The sequence below is a fragment of the Papaver somniferum genome, unplaced genomic scaffold (genome assembly GCF_003573695.1).
Source record: "Papaver somniferum cultivar HN1 unplaced genomic scaffold, ASM357369v1 unplaced-scaffold_79, whole genome shotgun sequence".
Lineage (NCBI taxonomy): Eukaryota > Viridiplantae > Streptophyta > Magnoliopsida > Ranunculales > Papaveraceae > Papaver > Papaver somniferum.
Window position 1 is genome coordinate 2,707,628 of NW_020650859.1, and position 22,767 is coordinate 2,730,394.

Genomic DNA, 22,767 nt, shown 5'->3' on the forward strand with positions numbered 1-22,767 from the left:
GAAAATGATATACTAGGACAAAAAGGCAATTAGGTGGTAATTCTCGTCAAGAGCATAGCTCAGTGGTATTCATCAACTCCAGTAAAGAGGAAGTCGGGGATTCAATCCCCACCGTAATAGTTTGTTATAGATTATAATTGTATAGTGGATCCGGTTGTGTTGAGTCTGGTAATAGGGCCAGTCCAACTAACTGGATTTGGGTAGGGGTCTAGACCCGACTTTTGCAGATTAAAAAAAAAGAAAAAAAAAAAGGTGGTAATTCTAGATGTTGTTACACACTATCTATGAGTCCACTTGGTGTTTTAGACAACAAATATCTCGTGGACTTACCTTGAACTAGATAAGAACATGTTTAGCAATGTAAGTAAAATTAGCTTTCAGAAGTCAGAAGAAAGTTTATCCAAAATTATTTTATTTTTATTTTTAAAAGGTTAGAATGACTTTTAAAGTTTTCCATAAGTTGAAAAACAATTTTGACGTGATATCTAAACACCCTCTTATTCCCAGAGTTTTTTTTATAAATATTTTTTTCACGTTACGAAAAAAAAAAATGATACTACCCGTTTCTGAAATTGGTAATAAAAACAAATAAATTGTATCACTTTCTTGAAACAGAGACGATGATAATTCTTTTAAGCAGAGTTGCATCTGTTCCCTGCAAAAACATCGCCCAAGAAAGCAATTGTTCTTATAAACATGCATGGGGATGTGGGCCCCACACCAACCGTGTATGATTGATCCTCCCATGATCATTGGTCATGTCCATGTACAAGTGTATTGTCTTGAATAAGTCACGTATACCCTTGAGAGAAGCTTCAATAATTGCTGGAAGTAGGAACCTAGAAGCTAGGCCTTAAAGTCTAGTCAGACATGCCAGCAAATTACAACAAGACATCTGTGCACAAATTTATTTTCAGAATGACGCAAATACCCACATTGTATTATAACAAGAATAGAGCTTCAAATGAATATCTCAGGGTATTAAAGTAATTTAGAGGAAGTCAAATAAACATGGCTAAACAGAATGCAGCAAAGTAGAAAGGTCTAGAAAGACAGCTAGGTGCATAAAGAAGGTTTCTGTTCTCGTGCATAATATTTTATTGCCAGAACCATATTTTCTACGTTGCATCCTTTCACACCTGATAAACACTATGTTGGTTCTACGACAATTTTCAGAGAATGCTTTTCCATATTTTCAGGTTTCAGATGACGGTTGGCCGGTGGTGAAGTAAACATTTTTCGTGTAATATATTGTGTGATAATACTGAGAACTGTTGAACTGTTATTCATTGGATCATTAGACAAGAACGAAACTATGGGGCCAAATCAAAGAATGATAATGATTTCTAGATTGTCATTTTAAACATATCAAGATCTTTTAAGTAAAACTAAAATGTCTTGAACCCTGAAACGGTCAGGGTTCAGGTTCAAATTCAAAATTTTCATTTTTAATTCTAAAAAAAAAAGTAAATCTAAATTGAATTACAAAAATCCGCAAGCTTAAAACAATCTAGATATTTACGAAAAATTCGAAGCAGCTCAAGTCTAGTTATCTTCTTTTAGAAGTGTGTTAATACGTTATTTTATCGATATCATTGTAGTAAAGTTATTATATAATGGTACTAGTGATTTGTGTTTGAAATTCACCAACATCAAATTCTTTACCGATCAAAAAGAATTAACATGATATTTTCATTTGATTAATTAAGATTAAATGGTTAGGAATGAAACTACTTAGCATGCTACATAGTTACCAAGATTAAATCAAAGTGTATCCAAAATCATTTTCAAGAAACAACAAGGTTCTCTCGTTGAAAGAACTCTATTCTAACATATCGATGACGGGCCGGTAGACATTTCAGGCACCTGGTGGCGTGTGTGGTAGTTGTGCCAAGAAGCACCTGGTGGTGGTGGTTCTGCCAAGAGGTCCAACGTGGCAGCCATCTTCCGTAGAAGAGGGATTAGAATTTGTCTTTTATCTTATCTAAGAATATTCGGTTATTTCCTGGCATTATCATCATTAACAAAATTTAAGATTTAATCTTTCACTAATCCACGTTTAATTAAAGTAGTAAACAACTTCATTTCTCCATCTATTTAAACCCCATTCTCTGCTCTTCTTCTTCCTCCCTCCTCTCCTCCGCTCCTTCTCTCTCAATAAACTCCTTTGAAACCCCTTCATTCATCCTCTCTTCTTCTCAGCATTTGATTTCATCATCAAAACCTCATCTTTGGTATGTTCCATTTCTTCCTCTCTTGTATTTTCTTAAGTTTTTGATGCAATGCAGGTTCAATTTGATCTTGGAATTTGTTTGATTTTGATTTTTGATATGTTTCCAAAATGGTTTTGTTCAATTGATCAGAAAAATGGGAAAACATGTAGAAAAAGTTATTTTGGACAGGGGGGGCAGTTGCCCTCTTCCTGGAGATTTGTTTTGGTTTTTTCATTTTTTTTGTCAATTGAATTTGATGGTGGAACAGACAGTAAGACTGTTTGTTAAAATGTCAGAAAGAGGGTCTAAAGGTTCTGAAAAGATGGTATTGTAATTCAATTATGATTCTTTAATTTTCTGCTCAAAATGGACAAGTTTTGATGTCTTTGAATTGCTTTGAGAGGTTCTAAATCTGTAGTTTGGAATCTTTGGATTTTGAGAGAAGGTCTTTTTCATTCAAAAGCACTCTGAATTTCTCTAATATGATTTGTTTTTTGGTGAATTTGATTTACAGCTTTTATCCATTTATCTCTATATGTGTGGTTTGAGTTGTAATTGGGTCTTTATCTTTGAGTTGGATCTGTGGGTATCACAATTGTCACGGTTGTATAGATTTTTGATTCTGTGGGTAGTCTTTTTCGATATTGAAATCTGTTAGTGGAATTTTGTTACATACCATGTCAAGTTTGTAAGCATCTAACGAATTGGAAATGAGTAGAGTAGGTCATGATCATGATAGATTCTTGTAGGTAGGCTCTCATTTTCAATTGAAATCGGTTGACATGACTGATGAATTGCGGTCGAATGGTTTTGAAATGAATTCTATATATTATAGGGAAGGACCTCAGCTTTTGATATCCAGTTTCTCTGAATGTACAGTGCATACTTGAGCTAACTTTCATTTGTTCTTTGTTTTTGTTTAGTTTCCTAATTCACAATGGAGTACGGCAATTGTTACCAACAGCCTCAGAGTACTAAATTCGACTGCCTTCTCTTCGGTAAGGTTTCAAACTAAGAGGCTCTTGTAGGCTTAAACGATGGAAGATTTATGAACAGGTTACTAATGGTCAATGTTCTTTAACTTTCAGATGTAGATGATACCCTTTATCCATTCAGTTCTGGTTTGTCAGCCAGCTGCACCAAAAACATCGGCGGTATGAATTCGTAATACTTGTCAATCCGATTTATTTTATTTTCTTTTGGAGATTATGAGTTTCTAATGGTTGGTGTCGCTTTGTTTGCTTTTAGATTATATGCATGAAAAGCTTGGCATCGAGAAGAGCAAAATCCCTGAATTGAGTAGTTTTCTGTACAAGACATATGGTACCACTATGGCTGGGCTTAGGGTATGTTTTCAATTCTTTTGTTTGTTGAAGCTATAAGCGTTTGTGAGCAACGTCAGCGTTGTTTTCTTTCTTGTTTTAATTTGGCTCCCTAATTGTCCTCAGGCTATTGGTTATGATTTCGACTATGATGAATACCACAGTTTTGTTCACGGTAGATTACCGTATGAGAATCTCAAACCAGACCCAGTTCTAAGAAGCCTTCTGTTGAGCTTACCTTACCGTAAAGTTGTAAGTTTCCCATAACTGAATGGATAAACTAGTAGTTGTGTATTCTTCCGGCCTTCTTAGCTGTCTTTCTAACAATTTTTCATCTTTGTGAATAGATCTTCACAAATGCAGATAAGATCCACGCAGCTAAGTGTCTAAATAGACTTGGGTTGGAAGGTTGCTTTGAAGGAATTCTATGTTTTGAGACTCTGAATCCTACTCACAACAGAAACATCAATTCAGATGGCGAAGATGAACAAAACACAGAACTTTTTGATATAGTTGAACATTTTTCTCAACCTGGTAACACTCAATCAGAACTTCCAAAGACGCCAATTGTATGCAAACCTTCTGAATCTGCTATCGAACAAGCTCTCAGTATAGCTTGCATTAACCCACACAAAACAGTAAGATAATCCGAATACTTAGCTTTGAAATTCTGTTAGACTAGCAATACACTGAATGATATTGATTTGGTGGTCTTCCAAACGTTTTCCTCACCCTTTAGGTGCAAAGTGTAGTGGTTTATTGTTGTCATGCTGATTTATCTTTTCCTTGGCTGTTTTGGTTACAGATATTCTTTGATGACAGCACCCGAAACATAGCTTCTGGGAAATGTGTGGGTCTAACCACTGTCTTGGTAAGTTGCTCAAGCAATCCAGTAATGCACAAATCATTATCTGTTGTTGTGAGGTTACTCTGCTTTGCTATATTGGACGTTTAATGATTATATTCTGTTAAGTAGGTTGGAAATTCACATAGATGCAAAGGTGCAGATTATGCGCTAGAAAGCCTTCATAACATCAGGGAAGCATTGCCTGAACTATGGGATGTTGCAGAAAAGAAATCAGAACAAATGGTCACCAAGATTGCTATTGAGACATCCGTAATTGCTTAATCCATTACGTTGTATTGTTTAAGATCCATCCATCCATCATCTGCAGAACAGAGAGGATTTGTCACCACATGCCTATGCATGATTGTGTGTTTTTTTTGGGATTTCTCTGTATAGATCCCAGTAACACCCCTCTTTGGTTCATTTTTCTTCTTCTTGTTGTTGTTATATTAGTTAAAAGTTAAAAAGCAAATGCATGCCTGAATGCATTTTTTTGGGATTTCGTCGCAGTAGATCCCATTAACATGTCTATGATCTGGTTCCTCTTCTTGTTGTGTTGTTATATTAGTTAAAAGAAATGTAGATCAATCGATGTATCTATCTTACACCATGTTTGTTTACTCCTGACTCATCTGAGTCGTCTGGATCTGAATCATCTGGATCTGAGTGAAATCACCTGACTCATCTGGATCTGAGTCGATATGTTTGTTTTGAGTCAGATCTGACTCATCTGACTCGGAAATAAGTGAGTCAGTGGTTTGGTCCCATGAATCAGGGGTATTTTGTTACCTGACTCAAATGAGTCCGAGTCAGGGGTTATGTCTGAGTCAGAGGTCGAGTCAGATCTGACTCAAAATGGAAAACAAACGGTCTGACTGCTGACTCGGTCCGAGTCAGGGGTTGACTCAGATTCAGACGCCGAGTCAGCTGCAAACAAACAAGTTCTTAATGTAATAGTGTTATACGAGTATGTAATAAAGAAACGGGGGTTTCTTCTTGGAGCATTCTTTCTGTATCTGTTTCTGTTTTCGAATGTCATCATCATCTTCCTCACCTAATGCTTAGCTAAATCGAAAGATTGGGGTAATAAGATCTCTCCAAAGAAGTGCAGATACTCGATTAGGGCGCCGAGGTACATGGTTGAGTCAAGAGTACCCGGGGCATCTGGAACGTACCTTGCCACTCTTGACAAGTCCTAACTATGATGCACTCGGTCCGAAGATACCCCACTTAGGGTGCGGTCTCGTAGCCATAAACCTTATCGGTGGAGGGATAAGAGGTTGCGAAAACAACTGGTTGTTGTATTACCGGATGGGAGGAGCCAGCCTTACCCCGATAGAGGTAAGCTTCCTTGAAGGGGCAACAAGGGGGAATATAAGGACGGCACCCTCCATCAGGGAGCTGAATTGTGTCAAAAGATGTAAATGTCATGAGGCTTTTTACTCACGAGAGTATTAAGGCTTGTCATATTTACGCACATTAAAAACCTGAAGAGGAAATAATACAAGAAAAAGATAAGGCGAGATCAATGGGTCGATACACAAAAGTGTAAAGACTTCCTACGATTTCGTCGCACAAGAGCAAAGAAAATTTTGGGCTAAATAAGACCTTTAATTAGGAAGGCAAAATAAGACCCCATGAGAAAAATAAGATATATGCTAACTTTGTTTTGCAGGAAAATAAGTGTGTTGCGAATAACTTCGCATGATAACGAGCAAAATTAAGACAGAGAGCGACATTGTGTTCATCAGCCTATCAATATGTGACAACTAACAGAGGAAAAAATGGGAATGCAAACATAAGAAGAATGTTATTTGCCCCGTTTGATAGTCTCGTGCACGAGCAAGAAAGAATGACATTTTTCTGTTTGAGAATGCAAGTATAAATCAAAGGAAAAATATATTAAAGGAGCAAAAATTTATACTTAAAAGGTTTTCATTAAAGAAAAACTTCCAAAAGATAGGAAGATATACAAGAGGCAGAAAATAATTTACAGCAAGCGAAGATTAATTAATTTTCGCCTAAGTTATCTTCATCATTTCGCTCGGCCTCAGAATCACTTAATTATTCTTCGTATTCTTCATATTCTTCTTCACTATTAGAAATATAGGGAACAAATCTATTTGGGGAAACGTCTGAGAATGCATACTTTGAGAGAGGAATGATCAACACAGACTTTCTTAACAGCTGCATCACGAGCACGAGTGGCATCCTTGCCATTATTCGGCATAGTGAGGATGTAATTCTTCTTTAACTTCTGATACTTAGAGTTGCGAGCAGATAACTCCATTGAAGATTTTTCGGCTTCTTCACGACGTTTCTTATCTTCAAAAGCTAGTTGTGTCTTTAATTCATCAATTTTCTCGAGATAATTCTTCTCTTTCTCTGCGAAATATAAATAAGCAGGTTAGAGCTAAAAAAAAAGACATCAACTTCAAGAAATAACAAGTGTGAAAGAGCGACAAATGACCTTTATGATTGGAAATAATGTCTTTGACCAGTGAAGAATGTTCAGATTGAAGGCTCACGTTTACGGATAAACCTTTCCTAGCATCATTTAGAACTCTAGCATCCCAACTAAATTTCGCTTCACTTTCTATGAGAAGTTGAGAACGGATTAAATTTCTTGCCTCAACAAGTGCGTTCTTTTCGCTCAAAGCTAAGTCACGTTCAACTTGAACTTTAAGGACAATTTCTTGGAACTTTTCTAGTACTTTCGCACCCTTTAGAGCAATCTCATCTTTTTCACCAATGAGTTTGTTCTTCTTTGCTTCCAAAACCTGAATTGTCTCTTTATTCTCATGAAGACGGTGTCTGAAGTTATTAAGTTTAGTCAATAGCGGTCTATGATCCATTCTAAGAGCAGTATACTTCTGTCTCAATTCTTCCAGATTGAGATTCTCAAATCCTTTGGTGGGATAATTGTATAAAGAAGAATTAAGGTGTTCTAAAAGAATTTCCTCGTCAGGAAAGTTAGATGCCTCATCAGAAATGTTATAAATGTCTGCGAATATAGAAAAGTAAGAAGTGCGAATTATTACATAAAGAAAGGAGAATGAGAAAGTTAAAGATCCCGTACCAATAATTTCATCATTCCTTTCTCGGGCATGGCGAATCAATTCAGAGTTGGAAGAATTTTCAGCTTTAAGTTTGGTATTTTCTTCCCTCAGTTTGAGAAGTTTCCTTTAGTAATCTGAGTAAACCACATAAGATATGAGAGATACCTGCGAAAATATAAGGAAAGCGTCATGTAATGAAAAAATGAATACAAATAATATTAAAAAAGTGCGAAGATGTGAATATTACCATAGAACCAGTTGCATATTGGAAACTTGGATTTATCACAGAAAAAGATCCGCGAAGAGATGGATTATCCAAAATGGGAGCATCGCAGACCTTAGATACCATTCCAAAAGTGCGTTGTAGTTTATCATTATTGATAGCCGACATTGTATCAGAGAAAAGGTTGGATAAATCTTTCATAGAGGAGGAGACTGGTGGATATGCAGAAGCAAGAATATCACGATCGTCAGATTCAGGACTTGAAGAAGGGTAAAATTCTTTAAGCTTCTTGGAAAGATCTGAAGAAGACGTTTTAGACGAAGACTTAGACACGGGTTTCTTGGGTTGGATCTTAACTTTACCCATAGTCTTTAGCACCAAAAGTTCCAACCTGTGCGAATAATCAAGATAAGAAACAGAGGTAATAATATTGTTAAACTTAGAGAAAGAATGTTTCTTACTTCATTATTCTGCGAAGATGACACATCGCGTGATGTCTTGGCCCTCTTAGCTGTGTTTTTTAGCTTAACAACCTGGAAGTGGAGGAGTAGGAAAATAAGAAATACATAAAATAAAGTTATGCGAAATTTAGAATACTCCTGCAAAAAGATCTCATATCGCTTTATTATTCTCATCTTCGGACAGAGCCAATTTCCAAGGTTGGTAAGAAGAAAATTTCCCAGGAAGGGGAAGATCGCAGCCGTTAGCATCTTTGCCAGATACATAAGGACCTCCAAAATTACAGGACAATTGAGCCAACATGAGTCATTGGACCTGCGAGCAATACTATTGGATTTGTCGTTCCAATCGACATCTGGAATAATCTTCTCGTCTTTAGAAATGCCATCTTTCCTTCTTAAGGGAATAGCCGATTTGGTTGATTCGTTCTTCATAATCGCAACGTAGTAATGTTTGAAGAAATTATCAAGAGTATAATCAGCAGGGTAGATGGATTTATCACGGAACAATTCATTTCGCACCTCATAGGAATAAGAAGTTCCTAACCCTGCTGCGCGACGAGAATATTCCAAAGCTATCCTAATAGCATCACCGCTCAGTTGAAATATTCCCCGTGCAAATCGATCATCATCCAGAATTTCGTAAAATAAGGGGACTTATGGATTATACAATGGAATAAGAAGATTATTCAGAAGTTATCCTAATGAAACGATAATCTTCTGATTAGTCCATTGTTCGGAGTTAATTAACTCAAGATTCAGTTTGGATGAATAATCAGATTCAGAAGGCAGAGAAAGTGAATAACCTCTTGTGTCAAATTCTTTCTTTAGTTTAGTGAATTCTATCTCCATATTTTTACCAGCTGGAGCCATTATAAGAATGGGAATGATGAGTTTATAAGTAAAAAAAAATAAAAATAAATCTTAATCAAGATCAAATCAACAAGGTTATGATCAGATCGGTGAAATCAATACTAACTTACAGGGCAAATAGAGGAAAACACGAAGAATGATAAAGGAGATGGGGAAAGAGGTAATGGTCTATAAAAAAGTTGATGATACGAAATGAGAAAATTGCAGTAACAGATGAAAAGAAAGAAGAAGTAAAAAGAGAAAGAAGAAGATGAATGAAGATATATAAGAAAATTTACTCTCGTTTTCCGAGATTTATATCTTTTAATGCGAAGAATGAACGGATAGAAAGAAGCGGTTATAAGGACGTGTCAGATAACGAGTGGTCAAGAAGACACGCGTAAATTAGGAAAGCTCAAAACCCGGAAGCATGTCGGCAAAACAGAATGTGCAAAGATGAACATGTGCGATAATTTGAATTGAAAGTTTCTCATATCGCTCGCTTTATAAAGGGAACGACATGAGAAGAGGCAAAATGTAGGAGTGAAATATCGCACATTCGTTATGTATGCGAGATAACAACCATCTAATATAAGCGAAGATCATCGCACATGGATAAATTGAGATGACGTATTTGATGATGTGAGCAAAGTCACGAGTAAAGTGCGATGATCTGTGCGAAGTTGAGCAGATGCACATGAGCGATTGTAACGCACAGTGATTCCGAGAATATGAGATCTATTATCTGTCATCCACTATGTAATATGCTATATAAGGGGAAAGGCTATCATGTAATGAGAGAGATCTTTTAGAGTGTGTTAGACAAGAAATTAGGAGATAGAAAGTTTATTTGGAAAGCAAGTTAAGTCTTTGTATTACCTTGTATTCAATTTAAGATCTTAATGAGTAAATGAATGATTTTCACCATGATTTCTTAGAGTATTGTTTAGATTCTTATATGTACGTGCTTGTAGGATTTCCTGCAACTACAGGGTTGTTTACATCGATTCTTACTGTCTTTGCGATTTCAACATCACGGTTTGCCGAGGAAGATTTCCTCTTTTCATTGCCCATCAAGATGATCATTGGTCTTTTCTTTCTTTTCGTTTCTATTGCTTCAACAATGGCAATACTTAATGGGCGGATGGTTTCCTATCCTTCTAGGTATTTGTGCACCTTTTCGTATGATCTTGGTTGTATTTTCATAACGGAGTTGTAAAATTACATTTCGTTATGATTAGTGATGAAGTACATATATTGTGTGTGAAAATGAGGTGTATGTAATATAACAACAATGTCAGCAGTCTAGTTATATTCACACTCTCACATTAACAATGTCCGTTACAATGCCATCTAACAGTACTGGTTCAAACTCTACATTTAATATTCTTCTTCATCAAATTCGCGATCTCCAATGAAATGGCCACTCCCAGCTACAAACCTCCAAGTGATTTCTATACAATTGCTTGGTTGATGACACTAAAAGCCATAAAATACCCGTCAGAATATGAGAAAGGGTGAGAATAAATGGACACTTAAAAGCCCTCATTGTATTCTAGCTAAGCTTCATTCAAGGGCCGGGATTCCAACCGGTGACTTAAAAATACTATGAACTGAGTTCCCGATGCACGAGTTGTGAATCGTTTTCCGATTTTGTTTTTGCACAGCTGAGTGAGTTGGTCTGTCATCCCCACATTGTATGTCCTCTCAACGGTCAAGATCATTTGAATGTCAAGATGATGATACGATTCATAATCTTCTGTTTTGCAGAAAGGGAAGAGGATAAGAATAAGATCATCATCATCTTCAATACTTCCCGTACTGTTGGAATATCTCTTTCTCCCTGAATTACACAGACCTAAGTTGGCTAATCCATCCATTAAAATCAGAGTAATGGGTTTAGTGACACGTGTTCCGCTATTCTCTTCACCTTCTTCAACTTTCTCTCCTCATAAATACTCTTCACATTATAATTCCACCACCAAACTATTCTCTTTTTCATCTTCTGTTTCATTTCAAAGGAGACGGACTTCTTCCTCAGTAGTCAAGGCAATGGCGAGTACTGTGATTGTTACTGGTGCTGGTGGTAGAACTGGTATACAAATATCTCTATACACACACAAAAACAAAAATCTCCTTTTTTAGTTTATGTTTGTTGGTTCATTTGTTAGATTTATTTGGATTGTGAACTTGGAAATTGTGTTCTGGATGATGGGTTTTGTTTAAATTTTGTTATAGATGTCATTGGTTGTGTGAATTATTGGAAATTTGTCATGGCGGAGTAAAAAAAAAAAAAATCACTTATTTTTATAAATTTGGTGTAGATGGCGGCGGTGGATTACTGGTTAGATGTCATTGGTTGTTTATATATATTGGGAATATATCATGCCCAAAGAAAAAATAATCATATTTTCTAGATTTTGATGGTGGTGGTGGTGGTGGAGGTTTGTAGGAAATCTGAATTTCAATTAAAGAACCACCACCACTGCAACCTTTAATGTGCATTAGATATATTAGGTGGTGGATTACACCAAAATTTAAATTTTTCATTTAAGAAACACCGCACCCTACAGATAAGGTGTCTCAGTTAGTGGTGGATTACAAAAAGTTTCAATTTTTCAATTAAAAGCCACCACCCACCACCTTAGAAATAAGGTGTTCCGGTGGACTAACCTTGGTGTATGGACTTAACTTGAGTCATCTATGAAGCCATGAGGCTGCATTAGTAATAATCGCTATCATGCTCTCTTCGGTTTGGTTTTCTAATGGGTGGTTTATGTAGGGCAAATTGTTTACAAGAAACTGAAAGAGAGAGATGAGTTTGTAGCAAAGGGGTTAGTAAGAACAGAAGAAAGCAAAGAGAAAATTGGAGGAGCTGACGATGTTTTTGTTGCGGATATTAGAGATGCTGAGAGTATTGTTCCTGCAATTCAAGGAGTTGATGCTCTTGTAATTCTAACTAGTGCTGTCCCCAAAATGAAACCCGGGTTTGATCCTACTAAAGGTGGAAGACCTGAGTTCTTTTTCGAAGATGGAGCTAATCCCGAACAGGTAATCTCTATTCCTTTTAATGTGATTCTTGTTGTGGATATCATTATTGAATGTTTGTTACTAATATAAGGCGTTTGTAGGTTGATTGGATTGGGCAGAAGAATCAAATAGATGCTGGTAAGACTCATTGTTTCTTGGATTCTTTGTTTTTGTTTTTGCTGGAGATTTAAAAATGTTTTGATTTTTGTTTAATTTTTTCAATCCTCCATGCAGCAAAAGCTGCCGGAGTGAAGCAGATTGTGTTGGTTGGGTCTATGGGTGGAACGAACCTCAATCATCCCTTGAACAGCATTGGAAATGGAAACATATTGGTGAGTGTTCATTGCTGTTTGTTAGCCAGTGTTTGTTGCTGATTATTTGGGAGTCCGAGGGAGCGAAACATGAGAGTTTGACGGGTTTATTTACTTAGTTTGATGGGGTACTGCAATGCAGGTGTGGAAAAGGAAGGCGGAGCAATACCTTGCCGACTCTGGTATTCCATACACAATTATTAGGTAAAACCCCTCTCTGCCTACTTCTTCTTGTTGTGCCGATACTGTTGCTTCAATTCAATGTTTCTTGTTCGGAAGTACAATTCATGTACACTGCACAAACTTATGTTCTCTTCTTCGGGATGCCAAAATTTGGAACCCCAAACGAGAAACCATTCTCATACATTACTCATTTGCCTTCCATTTGCTGTGTACTCTGACTGAAAACCAGAGCTGGAGGCTTACAAGACAAAGATGGGGGTGTGAGGGAGCTTGTTGTTGGCAAAGACGATGAGCTTCTCGAGACTGACATAAGGACTATTGCTAGAGCTGATGTTGCAGAAGTCTGCATTCAGGTATGTTTATCACATTGTTATGATACACATGGATTCTCGCACATGGCAGAAGGTCACTTATCTGATGTGCTTCTGTTACGTTGGTGTTTTTGTAAACAGGCGCTGCTGTTGGAAGAGGCCAAGTTTAAAGCATTGGATCTTGCATCTAAACCTGAAGGAACTGGCGAGCCAACAAAAGATTTCAAGACTCTATTCTCCCAAATCTCTACCCGATTCTAAGTATTCAATTGTGGTTCTGATTTGAATTTTGTTGAGACCTGGAAATCTATAATGCTACTGGCCATTAGTAAGAGAGAAACTAGTCTTATTTAGGGAAATTAACATCTTTATCTTGTTAGCCTCTGGCCTTGTTTCAGTGAGTATTACACATTAAAGGGAATGCGAAAGAGTCATTAACCTACTTCAATTATGTTTCTGAACGGCGATAAATACGACTATAACACATGAACATGGTTGTACTGTACCATTTGCGATATCATATCTCTTTTGGTTTCAGATTCGGCGTTCTTACCTTTTTTTTTTTCCTTTTCGAATAACATACGTAATCTTATGCGGCAGTTTAACCACAATTACAAATACACGTGAATGGTTATATGGAATATGAAAATACCAGCATGTTTTGGCTGGCTCAGCAGATAAAAGTAGCAAGAAGGATTTACAGTATACCTTTCTCTTCCATACCTGCATTATATCAAATCTCAATAATGGATGGTTTTTGTAGGGAAAATTGTTTATAAGAAACTGAAAGAAAGAAAAATGAGTTTGTAGCAAGGGGTTTACTAAGAACAGAAGAAAGCAAAGCTCTTGTTTCCTAGTAAAGTTGATTGACATGAGTTAACAAAATAGTTGTTCTGGTACCATAAAGAGTAAACCGAACCTAAACTTATCCTAGAAAACAATGAAATCCTAACTTATTTTCGTAGGAATCACGATTGTACTTAACTTGTGCAAGCATTTAAATTCCTAGACAACTCCTATGTGATTTTAAGTAAAATGCACTGTACAAAGTGGACAGCTTCTTGGAAACTTGCATAAGTCCCCAAGTGCTGCAGCTTTCGAATTTACATCTGAGCAAAGGAATGGAAAATAACCAAGAGTCATCTTTTCCAATATTTATGCATTACTGAAGATAAGCTCTATCACATCTATCTCATTTTGGTACCCTGAAAAATCAGTCAGTAGGAATGTCCTAAGCTGCGAAAATATACGGCCAGTCGTCCTTTGTTGAGTCCATACCTGACGCCATTCTTTGTTCAGTGATAGAACCTGGTAATGATTAGCAAACACAAAATGCAAGTCGATATATAATAATAATGGCCAAGAAGAAAACGCAAAACGGAGAAAAGAAAGAAATAGAATTAAGTACCTGAAGGCTTCGATCAGAAAGAGTAAGATACGTAACATAAGAAAGAACCGGCAAAAGCTTCCTTATCTGTTGACCCTTTAACTCAAGGATTCTGAGACGAGCTTTTGCTTGAGTTAATGACTCAAAATTCGATGAACCAAATTCATCTGCAGCATCACCTTTGTGATCCAAGTAAACAAGGTTGGTTGCATTGATCTTTTTGCCAGTAGCGCTGCTGGTAGTGTCATGAAGTTACTGATGAAATCTTATGAAGGATATCATCTCCTAAGTTACTGATGAAATCTTTTGCTGCTGCTTTTCTTTTCCCAAAGACTATTTTTACTTTAAATTTTTTCAGAGGGGGTTCTTCTTCCATGCTTCTTGAAACTAGTTTAGGGTTTTTAATTTCTTTGTTATCAACAAGGATGGATTCTTCTGAATGAGATAGAAAGAGAGATTGCGAGGATATACCTATATATATAACTCTCCACTAATTCGAAGTTTAGAAGTTTTAATTATTGACAAGGAAGACATTCCTAATTCAATTACACCCCTAATCTAACAGACCGAATTTGGAGTCCGATATTTTGGGAACTTTTTTATTTTTGCTAGGTTAAAAATAAATAAATAATTATTCTTATTTTCAAAAGTCTTGATTACAAATAAAATAAAATTAATAATAATAAAATTATGATCAAGTTTCTCATAAATACTATTTGGATTTGGCTAAAAGGTGAATAAATTAGCTTCACATTTAGTTTATTTTGATTTTCCTAACAAAAATTTATCATTGCTGGTGTGTATGAAAGTGTCCAATTAGTATACGGAAAATGTCTAATGTCAATTTGTATGGGACACATGATGTGGCGTGTCCATCGCATGTCGGAAAGTGTCATAACCGTGTCGTTTCCGATCATGTGTTCGACATGATTATGACATCTTTCTAAGCATGTCTGTGCAACATAGGATATAGAGGGATTTGTGCTCGTCTGTCAGATTCCTTTCCGAGATAAATTGGGGTGACAACTGCGGTTTTTCTAACACTATCGAATTAAAGATGTAAAGTCCGATTTTGTGCGCACTCTTTCGAGAGTTATTTAAGAGTGACCAAATTTTAAGTACAAGTTGCATAATGCGGTCATTCGTTAGTGACTCAACCAATCAAATAAACATATTAATTAGGGGATAGTCAAATGAGATTTCGAATGACTTGGGGGAGTTTCGAAATCTACTGTTAGTATTTAAGGTTTTCGAAGAGTCTCCTTATGTCACATGTTATTTGTTAAAGATTTTTTTTTAAGTCATTAAATTGCTATTGGATTAGGATTTCATAAGAGTCATTTCAACACTCTTGTTATTTGAAGAAGAATTGAAAATCATTGATTTGTTGTTCTCTGAGATTTACAGAACTTTTTTTTGGAAAATAGACATGATAGAAATCTCTGCCCAAGAAGTGTCATTTTGGGAAATTTAGAAATTTGGGGAACTTTTGGTTTTGAGGGTGAACCATTTTTTTTCCTCCTTGTATAGTAATACACTTCTGGCCTACTTGTAACCATTTTTAAGGTTGATTGGATTGGACAAAAAAATAAAATAAATGCTGGTAAGACTCATTGTTTATTTGCTCTTTTTTTTTCGAACTTAAAAATGTTATATTTGTTGTCTGATCAATATAATTGATTTTTGTTAGAGGGAAAACAAAAATGGATCCGAAAAGAGCAAACATCGTATCTAACTCGCCTATTCTGACCGATTCAATTTATTTTTCGCCATTCGGATCAGACTACCTTTTTCATATTTATGTTATCGATTTCTAAAAAACAGAACTGTGGTAACCGCCGTTGCCATCATCATCATCTATCATCCAAACCAACAATCAAAATAAAATACAAAAAAAAGCTCAAAAAATAAATCACAAAAGATTCTTTCTTTGGGTTCTTAACTATCATTTTTATTTTTATGTTGGTTGCACCAAGGTTTAGGTTTTCATTAATGAATCCCATCGCTTTTAGGTTTTCAACGTGTTGTATTCATATGACTAATGAAACTTATTCATACCTTGACAATTATATGGCAAAAAAAGAAGATTTGACCTTATTGATGGTGTTATCATAGATGGCCGTAAGATTACTGTAAGAAAACCCAGAACCATTCATGCATCGTCTTGTTAGGCCTCACTAGAAATTTAAAAAATGAGAGCTTCTCTCTTCAATCTTTCTCCTTTCTCCACATTACTTCAATCCTGTTAGGATTTAGATCTCTTAGAAACCTAATTAGTCCCAACCTTTTCTTTCCATCATCCTCTCACCCATCATCCTCTCTTCCATCATCCTTTCCTTTCCATTCTTTGTTCCAAGCATGAATAATCATTATGTCCGTATTGAGAAAAAATTCTTTAGGTTCTCGCGTAGAAAATCAATTCCCTCAGCGCCCATCACCTTGACAAAATTTCATACCCATGGCTCTATAAATGCAACTTTCACCATCTCCCTAGCAACTGATCTCCAGCACATGATGTTTGAAGCTGCAAAAAATGGTGATAGTGGAAGAAATGTATGGAAGTTTCATGATAACAGAAATTGGTTTTGTGCTACCAAGCTAACAAATTCTCATGGTTTTTACATAAACATCCTGTTGGCAAAACCTAGTCCTAAATATGATCCAATCTCTATTTTCTTTCCAGCTGGTAAAAACTTTGAAGGTTGGTTCGAAATCTCTTCAGCATTGGAAACCATCATATCACCTACAAACCCCTCTACAAACCCTAAAAATCTCATTCAAAACAATCCATCTTCCACTACAGTTCACTCTAAAACATACGCTCAATCAGTTAGCCAAGCTCAGTCCATACTGAATGCAAAACCACTCCTGAAACCTAAACTTTGCAATGTCAATAACAAGTCTCATTACCACTGTAATGGATTTGCTTCTCCTGTATCTTTTGAATCCGAAAATTCAAACTATGGCAAGTATCTAAACATTAAATATAACGGTAATAGGATAAGTAGGTGGAAAGATGCTTTCGTTATCTCTGCTCCGATTCCAATACATTCATGGCATAGCATTGGCGTTGATCTGTTAAAGATTGAGTCACAATTTGTAATTTATCCAATAAATTCATCCCAAGCTATCTTTCATACTGATGCTGCACTGTCTAATGCTAACCCTGAATTCAAATTTACCTCAAACAATATGGTCTGTTCAGTCTTTAGATGGCATGATCAAATCTGGAGCACTATCACCTATCACCAGTATGATTTCCATATTGAAATTTATGGGGTACCTTATCAATTATGGTCCTTAGAAGTCATCCATTCTCTAGGGAATGCATGTGGTGATGTTTTGCTGGTTGACCCAGCAACACTAAATCTTCAAAATCTAAAAGCTATTCTTGAAAGTCAGAAATCAGAGGGGTATCAATTCCATCCCAAGGGTCATCAAAATATTTTCTGGAAAACGGATGTTCATTGCTCACGTTGCAGTTATGAGAATGCATTCTTCACGGGAACAGAATGTAGTCATCTTACCTTCTGCAAGTTTGAATCAATCAGATTCAAAAGAGAAAACTTCTTCAGTGGCGGATATTATGGAGATTAGTCGACGAAAAAAAAGGAAATATTTACCAAGTTATAGGGAAATAACGGATACGAATATTATTGCAACTAAACATGCGCCTATTACCGTATCTTCATCGATGGTAAATAAAATTCACATATCTGGTAAGTCTTTAATGACTGATTCTACAAGATATCATCAAATCTCAAGAAAACCCGGTCATCATGGGAGTAGAGTAACGCGCAAGGAACAACGCACTAAATACGAGCAAATTTGGAGGAAAGTTTCTGATGTACCTTCTGATGTGGCGTCGTCTTCTGATGTGGCTGTTGACATGGATATTGATGTATCATCACAATTGTCAGCAATACCTTCTTTCAAAGTATCCATAGAAACTGACGCAGATTCAGTCTATTGTATACCCACATCCATGGAAAAAACGGATTCGTCTGCTGCTATCATAACTTCACAACCTCTAGTACCAAACCTTAGCTCTACTTTCATTCCCAGTCCTACACCCACAATCCAAACATCCCACAATCCCGAAATCTACAACTCTTACCCACAAACCCATGTGAGAAGACCAACAATAGTCATCAAATTCTTGAATAATTCGATAGAGTTCATGCACCCTTACAGATTTGTTGTCCCTAACTGGATAACTAGAGAAGTACAGCGTCTGTTTCATCTTGGAGTACATCTGGGAATAGGTTTTAATTCTATGCCAAATCATTCTAACAAATTCTTATTCAATATGATTTCAACCTCTGGTCCAATTATGAAACCTATTCCTATCTTACCGACAAAGTCTTTACTTGAAGAAGACTTTGTTGTCCAAACAACAATCCAGATTACAGGAGTAAAGGATGTTTCTACGCATGAGCTTAAGCTAAGATGTCCTCCAATGTTGTTCTTAGAAGACTCTTTTATGGCCTCCATAGATGAAGAGGATTCATCTAAAAATTCATCAACAAACATACCCTCATTCCCTCCAGGTTTTGAGCCGATATCAGGTGAGACATCAGATGATTGCTCTTCTACAGACCAAGATACTACAGAATCACAACAATTGGTACCAAAGAAGTTAAAAACAAAGTGGAAAACACTAGGAGTCACGGTGGTTGACATTAGCTCACCCGTTACTAAGAGAGTTGTTAAAACAAGGGGTCAATTCAGTTCTTTATGAATCTCTCAATCCTAAGATGGAACGTGAGAGGCCTTAACTCTCCCATTAGAAGAACTATCATCCACAAGATGATACAGCTTTTCAAATCTCCGATCATCATGTTACAAGAAACCAAGATGATGCAGTGTACTCAATTCGATATAAAGCAAATATGTGGTTATTCTAATGTGGGATGGACCTTTCAACAATCTGTTGGCAGTTCAGGAGGTATGTTAATCATATGGGATAAATATTTTGTCGAGATAAACGATTCACTTGTGGGAGATTATACCCTTTCTGTCTCCTGCACAAACAAAGCGGATAACTTCAAGTGGATGTTGACAAACGTTTACGGTCCAAATAATCCAGTGGAGAGGACTGAATTCTGGGAGGAATTAGACAATGCTTGTAGATTATGGGATTTACCTTCGTGCATTGGGGTGGATTTCAACACTATCAAAAAGTGTGATGAAAAAAAGAATTGCACCAGGATTACAAGAAGCATGACTCAATTCAATCTTTTCATTGATCAACATGATCTAATTGACCTCCCTCTTAAGGGTGCAAGATACACTTGGTCAAATGGACAAGCAAACCCTGTGATGTGCAGACTTGATAGATTTCTCATCTCCCCTTCATTTGAAACCCATTTTCTTTTCAACTCTCAACTAGCCAAAGCCAGACCTACTTCTGATCATATTCATATTCTTCTTGATATTTCCGATCCTAGTTGGGGCCCTAGTCCTTTTAGATTTGAAGTAATGTGGTTTTTGGAGATAGGTTTCGTACAATTGCTAGAAAATTGGTGGTTGTCTTTTGATTTTGCAGGTTCTACAAGTTATGCACTCTGGATGAAACTTAGAGCTTTAAAAGTGGAGCTAAGAAGATAGAACAAGGAAGTTTTCAAGCACACAAACACCAGACTTAGTGATATATTGTCGGAAATACAATCTCTTGATAGTATTGCTGAAGAAAACATTTTATCTGAGGAGGAAATCAACAATTTGCTATCCTTGAAGACTGAATTCGAAAAAACAACACACATTGATGAGGTCTCTTGGAAGATTAAATCAAAAACTAAGTGGCTGCAAGAAGGTGATAGAAACACTCATTTTTTTATGAGGAAGGCTTCAGCAAGAAGGAGACACAATAAAATCAAACAGCTTTACATCAATGGTATGTTGGTGGATGACAAGAAGATTCTCCAGGAGCATATTGTGGAGTACTACAACACTTTATTCACTAGAGAAGAGGTAATTAGACCTGATCTTGAAAATATTACTTTTGATAAAATAAATTTCCAGGAAAGTGATATTTTAGAAGCTGACTTCACTGAAGAAGAAGTAATGAATGCTATCCAAGAATTGGGAAATAACAAAGCTCCAGGTCCAGATGGTTTCCCAATCATCTTTTTTTAGTAAAGGTTGGAGTTTTCTGAAAGATGATATAATGAATACTGTAAATGAGTTTTGTTCTACATACAAAATTTACAGCAAGCACAACTCCACATTTATCACTTTGGTTCCAAAGAAAGACTACATCGAGAAAATCCAGGATTGCAGTCCTATTTTTTTCTTAACTAGTGTTTACAAAATTATCGCAAAAGTGTTAGCTTCAAGACTCAAGCTTGTAATGGATAAACTTATATCCCCGGTTCAATGTGCTTATATAGAAGGAAGACAAGTCATACATGGTACTTTGATCGCCAATGATCTTGTGGATTCTAGACTATGTTCTGGCAAAGCAGGGATAATTTGTAAAATTGATCTAGAAAAAGCTTTTGACAGGATAAATTGGAAATATCTGGATTTCATCCTTCATCAAATGGGTTTTGGTGGAAAACTGTGTAAATGGCTGAAGTTTTGTTATTCTACATCAACTTTTTCAGTGCTAATCAATGGTTCTTCTTTTGGCTACTTCACTAGTTCGAGGGGTGTAAGACAAGGTTGTCCAGTTTATCCTCTCCTCTTCAATATTGCCATGGAAGGTTTCTCAAGATACATGGACAGAGCCTCACAACTGAGCCTCTTCAGTGGCCTCTCAGTGACTTCTTCAAGTATTATCGTAAATCATTTGCATTTTGCTGATGACACTATCTTCTTCGTAGACAATAGCAAACAGGAACTTCATAATTTTTTTTCGGCTCTCAAGTGTTTTGAATATATTGGAGGTATCAAGGTTAATACTTCAAAAACTAGACTCATTGCAATTGGTGATGTGCCTGAGTTATCTATTTAGGCTTCGGAATTTGGCTGCGCTACTGATAACCTTCCTTTCTTATATCTTGGAATGTCTCTTGGAGCTAAGGAAACTTCCAAACATATATGGGACCCCATAATTGAAAAATTTGAGGAGAGACTATCAACTTGGAGGCAGATTTCACTTTCTAAAGGAGGTAAGCTAGCCCTTCTTAAATGCATCCTTAGTTCTCTGCCTATTTACTATTTTTCTCTTTTCAAAGCTCATGTTTCTGTTATTAAAATTTTAGAGCAGAAAATGAGAAATTTTTTATGGGATCATGGTGCTCATTCAAAAGTTTCACATCTAATAAATTGGAACTTAGTATGTGCTGTTAAAGAAAAAAGGGGTCTGGGTGTCTGTAATTTGAGATTGATGAATTTGGCAATGCTTGCTAAATGGTGTTGGAGGTTTGGTAAAGAGAAAAACAGGTTATGGTATAAGATTATCCGTGACAAGTATGGTGATACGTTCTCCTGCTGGGTACCTCAAAAGGTTAATTCTTCTCATGGAGTTTCTTGTTGGAAAACAATCGCAAAGACTGCTAATCTGGTAAGCCTTAACTCAGTGCTTAATATTCATTCAGGAAAGGATATTTCATTCTGGAATGATGTTTGGTGTGGCAACATATCGTTGGATGCTATTTTCTCGTCTCTTTTTAAGATTTCTGACAACAAGAACATTAAGCTCGCAGAGGTGATCTCCTCGGAAAGGAACTGGTGTTTTAATTTTAAACGCAATTTAACAGAATCAGAGGTAAATCTCTTTGCAGACCTGATGCTTAGGATTGGTGATGAACCGCCAGTCTTAGATGCCTTACAAGATAATAGGAGATGGACCCTTGATAACTCAGGTTTATTTAGCGTCAAAACCCTTTATGCTAAATTGATGGAAGACTCTGGTATCGCAGATTTTCCTTATCAGTTTATCTGAAAGGAGTCAGTCCCACCTAAGATTAACTTTCTAGTTTGGTGTATTGTGCATGAGAAGTTGAACACAATTGATATGATACAAGCTAAAGGGGTAGACATTAATAACTCGTGTATCCTATGTGGTGATGATACGGAGTCGCATGATCATATTTTTTTCCACTGTAAAATTGCGCATAAACTTTGGTCTGCAACAATTCCAAGTAGCTTATGGTCCTGGGTACTTCCGAGAAGTTTTAGTATGTTAGCAATTGGTTGGCATCATACGAATTTTTCAAATACAGGAAATTACATTTGGAGCCTAATACCATCTGCAGTTGTTTTTACTCTCTGGATGGAAAGAAATTGACGTACTTTTGAGCAAAATCATGTTTACAAAATGGATTTAGACTTGGAGGTGGAAGTTAAATCTTTAATACTCTCTTGGGCAAATGCAGCTGGTAGAAGACTTCATATCAATTTTTCTTTCTCTGTAATGGCTAATTGGGAAACCTTGTTTGTGTAATCTTGCTGCTTTATTTTTCCTTTTCCGTTATCTACTTCTTGTAGAACCTTGTACATTGTTTTTCTTGAATAAATTTTCTCTTCTGATCAAAAAAAAGGCCTCACTAGAGATGCTCAGGTTGTCTCCATTTTTAAAACATGGAAACGAATAGGGCTCATTTGATATCAGCCGATCCATTA

General features: G+C 36.4%; 4 protein-coding genes across 4 annotated transcripts; all 4 read left to right on the forward strand.

The window, feature by feature from the left end:
* Positions 1–2,067: 2,067 nt before the first annotated feature.
* On the forward strand, positions 2,068–4,974 carry LOC113344525 (suppressor of disruption of TFIIS-like). The gene is made up of 8 exons (XM_026588468.1): positions 2,068–2,234; positions 3,137–3,211; positions 3,302–3,367; positions 3,462–3,559; positions 3,662–3,787; positions 3,883–4,173; positions 4,341–4,406; positions 4,512–4,974. The coding sequence occupies exons 2-8, from the start codon at positions 3,151–3,153 to the stop codon at positions 4,662–4,664; spliced, it is 861 nt and encodes a 286-aa protein (XP_026444253.1). The 5' UTR covers positions 2,068–2,234; positions 3,137–3,150; the 3' UTR covers positions 4,665–4,974.
* Positions 4,975–10,739: 5,765 nt separating this feature from the next.
* LOC113344532 (uncharacterized protein At5g02240-like) lies at positions 10,740–13,329 on the forward strand. The gene is made up of 7 exons (XM_026588479.1): positions 10,740–11,069; positions 11,757–12,025; positions 12,106–12,142; positions 12,239–12,336; positions 12,458–12,519; positions 12,728–12,851; positions 12,951–13,329. Exons 1-7 carry the CDS (start codon positions 10,868–10,870, stop codon positions 13,068–13,070), a joined length of 912 nt encoding a protein of 303 aa, XP_026444264.1. The 5' UTR covers positions 10,740–10,867; the 3' UTR covers positions 13,071–13,329.
* Positions 13,330–19,005: 5,676 nt separating this feature from the next.
* Positions 19,006–20,334, forward strand: LOC113344647. The gene is made up of 2 exons (XM_026588575.1): positions 19,006–19,744; positions 19,889–20,334. Exons 1-2 carry the CDS (start codon positions 19,006–19,008, stop codon positions 20,332–20,334), a joined length of 1,185 nt encoding a protein of 394 aa, XP_026444360.1.
* A 31-nt stretch (positions 20,335–20,365) lies between these two features.
* LOC113344649 lies at positions 20,366–22,087 on the forward strand. Its single transcript, XM_026588576.1, has 3 exons — positions 20,366–20,980; positions 21,155–21,311; positions 21,405–22,087. The coding sequence occupies exons 1-3, from the start codon at positions 20,366–20,368 to the stop codon at positions 22,085–22,087; spliced, it is 1,455 nt and encodes a 484-aa protein (XP_026444361.1).
* The last annotated feature ends 680 nt before the right edge of the window (positions 22,088–22,767 follow it).